The following is a 12363-nucleotide window of genomic DNA, read 5'->3' as shown; positions in this document are numbered from 1 at the left end:
TATCTCATTTCTGAAGGCTTCCCATTTTCCAGCCGTCCCTTTACCTACAAACATCTGCCCCCAATCAGCTTTTGAAAGTTCTTTCCTAATACCGTCAAAATTGGCCTTCCTCCAATTTAGAACTTCAACTTTTAGATTCAGTCTATCCTTTTCCATCACTATTTTAAAACTAATAGAATTATGGTCACTGGCCCCAAAGTGCTTCCCCACTGACACCTCAGTCACCTGCCCTGTCTTATTTCCCAAGAGTAGGTCAAGGTTTGCACCTTCTCTGGTAGCTACATCCACATACTGAATCAGAAAATGTTCTTGTACACACGTAACAAATTTCTCTCCATCTAAACCCTTCACACTATGGTAGTCCCAGTCTATGTTTGGAAAGTTAAAATCCCCTACCATAACCATCCTATTATTCTTACAGATAACTGACATCTCCTTACAAATTTGTTTCTCAATTTCCCTCTGACTATTTGGAGGTTTATAATACAATCCCAATAAGGTGATCATCCCTTATTTCTCAGTTCCTCCCAAATAACTTCTCTGGATGTATTTCTGGGAATATCCTCCTTCAGTACAGCTGTAATGCTATCCTTTATCAAAAACTCCACTCCCTCTTCTCTCTTTCCTCCCTTTCTATCCATCCTGTAGTATTTGTATCCTGGAATATTAAGCTGCTAGTCCTGCCCATCCCTGATTACTATGATATCCCAGTCCCATGTACCTAACCATGCCCTGAGTTCATCTGCCTTCCCTGTTAGGCCTCTTGCATTGAAATAAATGCAGTTTAATTTATCAGTCCAACATTGTTCTTTGCTTTGTCCCTGCCTGCCCTGACTGTTTGACTCACTTCTGTTCTCAGCTGTTCCAGTTTCAGATTGATCCCTTTCCTCACTGTCTCTCTGGGTTGCAATGTCCATGCACCACAAGCTGTTGATTAAAAAGCAAATTCCTCCACCCTTTGTCTTACTTGAGGATGCTGTACAGTCCATGCAATGGATAGGAAAACCCTCAGCCTGCATTGCGCAGTCAGGAATGGATGGATTGAGCCAGGTTTCTGTGAAGCAGAATGCCCAGCAGTCCCGCAGGTCATGTTGGAAGCTGAGCTGCGATCTGAGTTTGTCCATCTTGTTCTCCTGAGATTATACATTTGCTAGGAGTAAGCTAGGAAGGCTGTTCTTGAATCTGCGTAGTCTCAGTCTTACTAACAGGCCGGCACACTTATCCCACTTCCTCTCAGGTTTCTTACAGAGTGGTCTGGTGATCTGATGGAGTAGATTGTGACTGCTTCCAGTTCCGTGATCCCTCCTAGGACCCTGTAGAGCTGGTAGGTTGCAGGTTAGTGTATTTTTGCAGAGGGTCTGCTTAGGACCCGTGTAGCAGGTAATTTACTGTTTTTTTTTAACCAGAGGGAATTTGCTTAGGACCCAGTGGAGAAGTTCCTGGTTTCAGTTGCTGCTGATTTGCTGCCCCAGGTTCAGCCATGTTTTTTGCAGAGGTGTTTGGGCTGCTCTCCAGGTACGTTCTGATAGATTCCATGTCAGGCAGGCATCTTATGGGGTCGGGAGTGTTTCGTGTATGTTCTCCTTCCTGGGGCAGATCTCTCGAGTGTCTCAATTTTTCGGCAGACCCCAAGCCTGGAGTTCATGTAGGCTGCCTCTGGCTGGCCTGGCCTTCTTCTGGTGTGGTCAGATGGGACATGGGTACCACGTGGTCTGCAAAGCAAAAGACAGATTTCAATAAAACATATAATCAAGAAAGAGCCCATTCCACTCACTACTGTCGACTTACAGCAAAGTTACACCTTAAAAACTATGCACTTATCTGTTCCTGTGCTGTGAGCTCTCCCACACAAGTTCCTCCAAGGTCAGCTGTGAATTTCGCTGTTTGTCCTATTAGATTAGATTACTTACAGTGTGGAAACAGGCCCTTCGGCCCAATAAGTCCACACCGACCCGCCGAAGCACAACCCACCCAGACCCATTCCCCTACATTTACCCCTGCACCTAACACTACGGGCAATTTAGCATGGCCAATTCACCTGATATCTTCGAAGAACTTTAGCAAATTAGTCAAACATGATTTACCCTTCATAAAACCATGTTGACTCTGATGGATAGTGTTTTGACTTTCCACTACTGTGTGAAAACATTTCTGTGAAATGATATCCATGCCCTCCATTTCTACACACATGGTACCAATATGGTCCTTAATACTCTTTCCTTAGTTAGCCTCTTGAAATTTTATGCATTGAGAAAACACCTGTAAGTTTTCCTTGTCAATAGTTTTCATAATAAGAAACAAAGAATGACAGATGCTAGAAGCAAAAACAGAAACAAAAACAGAAATTGCTGGAAAACTAAGCAGGTCTGGCAGCATCTGTGGACAGCTAGCAGAGTTAACATTTTGAGAGTGACCCTTCTTCAGAACTGAATAGCTTTTCATGCCCCATCTTTATTTTCCTAATTTCTATTGTAATTTCATTCCATTTGTTTTTTTTTTGTCTTCTTGGTTTTCTGCAGTATTGAGCTCTTGACACCTATCTCAAATGTCTGTTGCACCTTTTGCTCTTTCTCCTTTACCTCCCTGCAATTCTGGGGTAGGGGAGTGGTGATGGAGAGGACTGTAGATTTGTTTGCCTATCCCTTTTCAGAGGGGGGCATACTTGTTCTGTGTTCTCACCATTTCTTCCTTGATTGCTTTCTACTGATCTGGCACTAATTAACCTTCAAGCATTATTTACAGTCAACTTTATTGAAATCAGTTCTCAGCTTGTAAAAATAAGTTGATCCCCAGTTGAGAGTTTTATTTCGCCTGGTCCAGCTTCAGCCATTCCTATAACCATTCTAAATCGCATTGCATGTTGATCATTTCCACCAAAATGCTCCCCAAATGAGAGCCTTCCCACTCGCCCAGCATCATTCTCTAAAACTCAGGCCAAAAATGGACCCCATCATGATCAACTAAATAAGGTTTTCCTGAATGCATTTTGGTGTATTTCACATTAATTTCATCCCCAGTTAGTATTAGGGTGCCTGGTATTTCCCATTATTATTACCTTATTGTTCATGGCCTTCTCAGAAATTTGTCTACACATTTGCTCCCCTAACCTCTTTTGACTAACTCTCCACTCCCATTGTGTGATTGCCTCTTATTTATTGTCCTTCTACTGTGTTATAGCTCCTCATAGCTTTGATTGCAACTTTAAACAGTACTGTATTCTCACATTTTTAATAAGCACCTTGCTCTCTCCCTGGTTTTGTGTAAGAATATATTCTCCCTTTATACATAGTTAACACCACATACTCTCCCTTGCATGTGTGAGAATATATGCCTCTTGGGTACATGTAAGACTATGTGCTTCATGGGTACATGTGTAGCAGTGCATGAGCACATGTCTGTCAGTCATATGCACACATATGCATAGTCTTTGGTTACATGTGTGAGTACATGGTCCATGGTTACCTGTGTTTATGTACATAGCCTTTGGGTACAAGTGTAAGAGAGCATGCCACTTGGATACATCCTTCAGAATACATGCTATTCAGGTTCATATGTAAGAGTACTATGTAAGAATATGTGTAAAAAGGCATTGCATTCAGCACATTTGGAAGAGTTCATGTCTGTCAGGTACATGGGAAAGGTGTATTTGTGTAAGAGTTGTGTCCCCTTTGGGTACATGTAGGAGTTCACGCCCCTTGGATATTTATATATACTGCTCTGGTCTCTCGAGGTATGTATGTAAGGATGCATGCCTTTTTGATAAATGTATAAGAGAACATGCCCCTCTGCCCTGTAAATGTACCTGAGGGCATGTGCCCCTCAGGTACGTAAGAATACATGCACTTTCAGTATATGTGTGAGAACGCATGCCACTTGTGTGTGTAGGTGCATGTCCACTTAGGTACATATGTAGGGGTACATGCCTCTTGTGTGTAAAGATAAATACCCTTTGAGTAAATTTATAAGGATATGTGCCCCTTGGGGATATGTGTAAACCTCTGCACTGTGTTGGGTGGCACTACTGGCTTGCAGCCAACAGACTGCAAGCAATCTAGTACCACTGTTCATGTCTTGTACTGTTTGAGAGATTTCGATCAGACATATTTGAGTACAAATCATGAAAGAATGTCTTCCAATCTGGATCAAGTAAGGCTGATAACGCTTTTGGACCTATGGCTTTCCAAAAGCACTCTCTGCTCGCTCTCTCTCCATCTCTCTCTCTCTCACAGACGCACACACACTATACTGTGTATCTTCGCAGGTCTGTTGAATAGTAGAGGGTCACTCCAAGTAGCAAGTACAGAGCCTGGGATAGTTAATCCAGCGATCTCAGTCGTAGGAAGTGGGCTGAGGAGGTGGGAAGTGGGGGACCACTCCCAGGGTGATGAGGGGAATGAGGGTGGCGAGACTCTCAGGGTTGGGGGTGGGGATAGGGATGAGTGTTGGATGTTTCCTGGGCTGGGGGGGGGGGGGGGTTGTGGAGGCTTGAGGAGTGGCTGGATTGATGCGTTCATTCCCTTTCCCATTGGAGGGACTGCGGGAGAGTGAAGTTGTTGGGGAGTGGGCACTGGGAGAACGTCAGCGAGTTGGAGTGAAACCTCCTCCCTTAGCAACTCCCTCCCACTCACGGAAATCCCTGGGCAGCATTGCCGGGGAATGGAGCGGTCTGAGGGAGTGGGCATTCTGTGAGCACACTCTGCAATGAAGGAGATGGAGAGGGACCAGGCTGAGCAGCTCTTTGCACTTAATGAGACCAACAGCAGCGGCGCCCTCCTGTCCGGCGCTGATTACGACGATGAGTTTATTCGTTACTTGTGGCAGGAATATTTATATCCCGAGCAGTACGAGTGGGTGCTCATTATCGCTTATATTATCGTGTTCATTGTCGCCCTGGTCGGAAACATACTGGGTGAGTAACACTTTCCTGCCCTTTGCACCATTCAGTAGCTGAGCTTTGGTGTTCCTGTAGCTGATGTATTGTTAAACCTTTACCTGCCCCGATACCTCTTTCCCTGCCTGTCTTTGCTCACGTAGAAACAAGCAGCAGTTGCAAGAAGTCACTTTTAAAAACAACCGTCCGATATTAATTTTAAAAGCGCCTTGTCTCGCAGTCCGTCCCATTGCAATAGTAAAAGTGACACCTGGTGATATGAGCCCCCCCCCCCCCCCACTTTTAGCCAGTTTTCAAATGCTAAGTAGGTGTAATGGGAGAGAAGATAAAGATGTCTTGGTTTCTCAGGAATATATAAATATTAGCAGCGATTATCAAACCGACTGAAACCCAAACTAGCTAAAAGTGTGTAGCATCAGCAAATTCCTGCGGATGCTGGAGATCTGACAGTTCGGGTATGTTGAGCGTCTCTGTGGACAGAGATAAGGTTGCAGGTCCCTGCCTTTACATGACATGCCATTGCCGAGCAAGGTCAACTCTGTTTGTAATTTTCTAGGGTGAGAAAGGATCCTTGTTTGCAGAGAACTGAATAAATGCCTTCAATATCGCTTTTAGCGTTTCACACAGTGAGGGAGCTGGACTGTATCAGAGAGCTTCGTTAGTAAGAGACTATCAGAGTCCACATTGGAAGAGCAGCTGTCGGTCTCTTTGCCCTTGTGTGAACAGAGATCTTAATCCGGTTGTGCTTCCTCGACCCATTCTTACTGTTTGCACAAGTGGGCTTTTCAATGTTTATTCCCGATTCTCCTAGAACAACAGTTTAAGGAGACATTCAAAGAGTCCAAAAAAAACACCACACCATAACTAATGAATTCTGAAACCTGGCGTCACTTTCATTACAAAATATTACACAGTTACATCATGGACTTCTCACTGATGTGCCTTGATTGAACAATGGCATTGGGCAAAGCCGGGGAATGAAATCATGAGCTCTGATACCTTCCTGAATCCAGACCTCTAACCCCAAACTGCTCAATCCTCCCCTTCATATTCTTCCAGTGCCCACAATTGAGAATATCGTTACAGCATGGTCAAACTGTTATGAAAATATTTCAGAAATTGTTTTCACTTTTGAATTCTATTCCTATATTTGTAAAGTCCTTTAAGAGCACAGGTATCAGTGTGATACACTTTATAACCAAAGCTTTGTCAGACAATTACACACAATTGTTCATATTATGCATTCATCTCCACTTCTTGAACCTGACCCTGACCTGGCAACATCCAAAAGACTTGAACCTGTAAACAACCATCCCATGGACAACGGAAAGTATGTTGAATGAATGGTGACATACTCCATTGGTATTTGACTCCTGGTTTCACTTCCAACTTTAAAGTAGCAAAATGTTTGAATAAATTAGCTCCAACCCATACCATGCAATAATGTGCAATCTCTATCCACACAGGAACTTTGTTAACTTAAAAGATGCATTTTGCATTTGCCTGGCTTGGGAGAAGCAGTGAATGCGCAAGTAGGGAAATACACCTATTAATGGGACAGGAAGGCTGACAATGACTGTCATTTTCACAGAGTTGACTTTGCCATTTAGAATAGGACCTTGGATAAACTGCCAGAACCCTCCTCTATTATCATCGAAAATCTCATGACATGACACCTCAGTCATAACCAATATGCTACTTTCATCACTGGTCTTTAACTGGATTATAACATTAAATACCATCTAGATTGAAAGCTTTTTTAACCTCACTCGCCTCCATGTCAAAACTAAATTGACTTCCATGATACATGATACAAATGGCTGCAGTGTTGTTACCCACTTTGCTCAAAATTTGCAAGCCGCTCTCAGTCTCTCCAATTTTGCAAGGAAGAATCTCACCTTACATTGATTGCTGCTAAAAAAAAATCCTTCAGTCAACGCATACCTGGTCCACTAATTCCACTCCCAAAAATGTTGAAGGAGAGGCTCTGTACTATATTGAGCACTTCCCACACCTTGGCAGCCATCTCTCTTTAATGGCCATCATTGATGAGTGCATTGCAGTGAGACCTGGACTATCTATCAGTCAGCAACACATACGTGCAATGGAGAAATTACATCAGGAATATCTCTACTGCATCCTGGAGAAACATCAAATACTGCTGTTTATTTTGAGGCTAGAGCTCGAAGGATTCAGGCAAACTTCATGCACAATCAATAGACTGGATTCGGTGGCCCAGTGACCAAAATGTGGCTTCCCTGCAAGGCCCAGTTTTTTTCTAACACTGAAATGGGCAACATTCCAGGGGAAGACAAAGAAAATGCTCCAAAGGTTTCTTTTACATTCGACAGCATTATCATATATGACTGGGAGGTGCTTGTCTTGAATCATTGAAAATGAAGGCAACCTGTCCATCAAGCTGCATCACACTTTGAATTGCATCATCCTAATGATGAGGAAAGTGGCAGCAGGGAGGGGAAAGACAAGTAAAAAAAAAAAATCCTGCACTCCAAATCCCTTCTCCTCACAGAATGTCCTTCCTCATATGTCCAATGATCTGTACCTTGAAAATCAATCCAGTCGTACAGATGGAGAATCACAATAGAAACTCACAATTCTGAGTAGGCACTATCTGTGAATTGAGAGGCGGTGATCATGATAATGATGGGGTAAGGTGATGGGGTGAATCCGAAGAACTACCTCAGACAGTGTGGATGTTGAACTTGTCCTGTTAGCATTATTCTGCACTGCACAGTGAACTGAATGAAATGACTATCCACACACACAATCATTTGAGTACTTGAAATTCCTATGTGGACTGAAAGCTTCTTTTGAGATCAATGCTCACGCTCATCCCTGACCAAAGACAGATGAGAGTATTAAAGAACTCCTACTGAGTTCTTTACAATATGCAGTGAGGTAGATCTGCCAGCATATCTTACTATGTGCCGTATTCTACAAATACTATTAATTTGTCACTAAAATTACATCACAGTATCCACTGACAGATAAAATGGTTAAGCTTTGATTCTTCATCATTTTAGAGCACAGTGTATATACATAACAGTGGGTGCTTCTTATCTGCATGGGCAGCAGTTGCAATGCAATTACTGGTTCACTGCTCCAAGAGATTAGAGTGCTTATTGACAGCCCTCCCTCAGTCTCTAACGTTTTGTTGCTGCTGATATGGATTGCAGCTCCGATCTGGTGTGGTTGCTTTATCTTTAGGAAAAGGATATGCATGATGGGCCAAAATGTCTCCCTCATTTGTACGTATCTTGTCAGAATCTAAATCAAACTGTATCGAAGGAGGTGGGAACACCTCCAAATGGACATCTCTCTGTGCGATAAATGGGTATTTCTGATGAATCAGTACAAATCCATTCTGGTGAGAAGGGCAGCTGAGATTGATCGGACAAAAGGTACATGTAGGTAGGAGACCGTCTCTGTGACCTTCAGATGGTTATGGTGAATGGTGTTCCAGAATGTCTTTTGAATTGAGAAAAGTGCTGAGAAGTTCAATGAAGGAGGGCAAGTAACTTTCAAGGTAATCTTAGGGGAAATGACAATCCAGTTCAACTGTTAGTTGTATCTATCTGTCATCAGCAAAACAAGGTAAAGATATTCAAATGTTGGAGGCAATACAGAATGATGATTCTCAGTGTTGATTGGCTGAATTGTAAAGGAAGACTGAAGAGAGCTGGGATGTTCAATTTGTATAGAACATATCAGACATGAGCTTATTAAGGTTTGTAATGCAACAAGTAATTTAATTGTTGGTGAATGGTGAATGGTGTAAGGTGAATGTGTGTCATTACTTAGACCATGCCTTACTAATAGTGGATGTATGTTGGAACTAATTAATATCATGTTTAGGATGGATGACAGGAAGTTTACTTGGAATAGAACCCTGGAGTCACAGGGTACCTAAAGTAAACAAGTTAAAGGGCTGATTTAATGGAGTGTTTGTAAACAGAAGACAAGGATCAAAGAGTTTTTGGAAAAGGATCATTGGTGACGTGAGTCTTTTTTATGCAGAGTTATTCTGATGTACAGACTGACAAAGTGGTGAAAGGAGATTCAATGACAACATTCAAAATGGAATCAGATTCACACTTGAAGTGGAAATATTTGCAGGTCAAAGGCAAATGCAATGGATTAGACAGCTCTTTCAAAGAGAAGCACTGTTACAATGGTACACATGAGCTCAGGCTCCACTGCACCCATACTCAAGAAAATTATTTTCTGCAATGCAGACTTCGCTGGCTTAGACCAGGATTTACTCCCCAAGCAGAACTGCCCTTGAGACTATACTGATAAGCTGCCTTGTTGGACTGCTGCAGTCAAGTATAATCCAACTCAATTCCTGCCATTCTGTAGGTGGACTAGACATTATTAATTCCTCAGATTTACAATATAATAACCTTGCTATTCAATTCTATTTCTATTCAATTTCTATTCTTTGTATGCAATGGGACTGCAGCACCTTCAATGGGAGAGAGACATTTGTAATGGACTATTTCCCTTATAAATATGAAGACAAGAAATTTCAGTGGGTGGGCATTTATTTTAGTGCATTAACAATTTAAGAGAATGGTTTATCTATGTATCATTGTAGTTGAGTGTTCCTAGCATGATATTTGTGTCCTTTCAGAAACGTTGAGGGGTGGCTGGTTGGTGAATGGTTCCCATCTGACTAATGGAAAATTACCTTCAGACACCATGACCAGACATTCCAACCACATCAGCAAAATCTAGCACAAGAACCCAAATTTCTTATTTGCTATTGTCACAGCTGGAATTAGAACTCAGTAAAGCTGTCATTGAGCACCTTGCAGACACAATGGATGGATTTCTTGAGGAGTGTCAATCACACTCAGATTGCTGCTCGCATTTTTTCCATTGAGCAAGAACTCCATATATCTGGCAGGAGATTCTGACTGGGTCCTTTCAGAAATATGGTGCTGTACAGGTTCATTCTATAGTCGGGGCAGGGCAATCAGGGGAGATGGATAGTGTCAGGTCTGGCAGTGGGGAGGGAGGTGTGGAGTCCTGGGGAAGGTGGCAGACATTGGGTTCCAGGCTTGATTGGGCAGTGGGTAGTGAAGGTTTGCCAGGTCCAGTGACAGTGGGAATGGTGTCAGGTTCTGGGCAGTTGGGAGGTGTAAGTGAAGGATCCTGGATAAAAAGAAGGTGTGTCAGATCTGGCAGTGTGGAGTGGAGTATTGTTGGGTGTCGGTCCCAGGAAAAAGGGGAAATGTCAGGACTCTAGGGGTTCAAAGGGGGGTGAGGTCCCAGGGTAAGCGAAGATGGGGTGGTGTAAGGTTTAGCAGCAGGGGTTGTTGAGTTCTGGGAAGTGGGAATGTCTGGTCAGAATCTGAGAGGCATAAGGGATCTGGGGAAAATGTGGTTGAGGAAATGTACAGTAAGTTGTGGAGTCAGTTTAATATTAACCAAGAGATAGACTGCATTGTTAATTGTCTCCTTTTTCTTGGATAACTATTTGATTAACTTCAGCAAAACGCTCTGAATTCTTCAATTTAAGTTAATACTGTTTGGATAGAAATGCATCATGTTAGATTAGTCATGTGACCTGTACCATGAGGCACAGCCCTTGCAGACAGACAGCTTGACTTCACTTCAATAAAGTCTGTGTATTGAACACACTGCTACACTGTCCGCTCAAAACATGGCGTTAGAAGAGGCCCTGAGATGAGTATTGCAAAGTTGTACAAAAACACAACTACTGACTGGGAGGCACAGGTACATGCTGATGATGAGTGATCTGCAGATCTTTTTAAAAAGTGCAATTCAACAAAGCATGTCACAGTTATTATGATCGCAGCTGATGTTACTATTGGACAAGTCAGATCCTAGACTGAAGTCTGGCTTGATGGATCTTATTTTCTTTTTTGTTTATTTTTATCTCAGTGTTTTTCACTGAAACATAATTACACTGCTGCAGATTTGGTCTTAATAATAAAATAGAAGTTTATATGTAAAGTAAATAATGAAAAATAGAATTAACCAAACTACTTACTTTAAACACAAGTTTAAAGATTTTGAAACTCATGATAAATATACTCCTTAATCTTAAAAAAACATCCTTAACAATATTCATATCATAGAGAATTCCTTCCTCTATTCCCTCTGTAGGGCTTAATGTAACTGTACCTGCTTGCTTCTTGTCTTGAGAATATGATAATCTCTTTTTTTGAATCTTCATATAACCAACTTAGACTTTCTCAGTTTAAAGCAACCCCTTCAGCATTTTAACCAAACACTTCTGGTCTGGAACTTTCAAACTGAACTCCTTGCATTGAGATAATCTGTTTCTTAACAGTATTAAATTATCTCCCTTCTTTAGGAGCAGTTGTTTTACATTTCCGGTTTTAGCCAAGATTTTTGCAAATGATCAAACAGAAACTAAAAAGCTTTTCCAATCTATTGGCAATTCCACTAAACTAAACTGACCACCCCTGCCCCCACATTTCCAGAGTCTTCTACGTCAAGCCTGATAAACTACACTGTTTACTTAGTGCTTATAAAACTCTCCCAATAAATAAAATCCCATTAACCTCTAAGTGCTATTCAATTTCAATATTATTTATTTTTAAAAAATAAGTCATCATGACTTTAAAAATACATGGAAGTTAATCATTGAACCTCTTCACACACAGAGAAACCCACATGTTGCTAGTTCAAAATCCAAAAATCCAAAATAGATGATTTTGAAATATTGATGAATCACATACCTCACATCATACAGTTTAAACGCTGGTTAAAAGAAAATGGTTACAGCTTTTCTCCTGGATGAAATCATAGGGAAGATGAAGCAAAATTGGGAGGTCTTGCATGCACAAAGGAAGAATTATGTAACAGTTATGGACTTATTGACTAGAGGTTTTAAAATCATGAGAGACATGGATAGGGCAAATAGCCAAGGTCTTTTTCCCAAGGTAGGGGAGTCCAAAAGTAGATAGTTTAGGTTTAAAGTTAGAGGGGAAAGATTTAAAAGGGACCTAAGGGGCAATGTTTCTGTGCAGAGGGTGGTGGGTCTATGGAACAAATTGCCAGAGGAGGTGGTGGAGGCATATGCAATTACAACATTTAAAAGGCATGGGTAAATAAATAAAGAGTTTAGGGAGAAATAGGCCAAATGCTAGCAAATGGGATAAGGTCAGACTGGGATGTCTGGGCAGTGCAGATGTGTTGGACCAAAAGATCTGTTTCCGTGATGTATAACTCAATGACTTTATGACTAAAAGACTTTCAAAACATATTCCATGCTAATTTTTTCTGAAGCGCAGAAAAAGCACATGGAAGGAACTTTAAAACATTTTGAAGGCATATTTTGAGCTCCAAGTGCATGTTATTGTCCTGGGTTCAGCATTCAGGACCAAGGGAGAAAAAGGGTCAAAAAGTGTGGTGCTGGAAAAACACAGCAAGCCAGGCTGAGGAACAGGAGAGCT

At 41.7% G+C, this 12363-nt stretch overlaps 1 protein-coding gene across 1 annotated transcript in view; it reads left to right on the top strand.

The window, feature by feature from the left end:
• The first annotated feature begins 4578 nt into the window (after positions 1-4578).
• The window catches only part of hcrtr2 (hypocretin (orexin) receptor 2), a 71411-nt gene continuing 63626 nt past the window's right edge, over positions 4579-12363 (top strand). The window contains exon 1 of the mRNA XM_043687463.1: positions 4579-4909. Coding sequence (XP_043543398.1) covers positions 4702-4909 — 208 coding nt within the window. The 5' untranslated portion in view covers positions 4579-4701. The remainder of the gene's footprint in view (positions 4910-12363) is intronic.

Source organism: Chiloscyllium plagiosum, chromosome 3 (assembly GCF_004010195.1).
Source record: "Chiloscyllium plagiosum isolate BGI_BamShark_2017 chromosome 3, ASM401019v2, whole genome shotgun sequence".
NCBI lineage: Eukaryota > Metazoa > Chordata > Chondrichthyes > Orectolobiformes > Hemiscylliidae > Chiloscyllium > Chiloscyllium plagiosum.
Note: the sequence above shows the minus strand (reverse complement) of the source record. Positions and strands in the feature narration are given on the sequence as shown.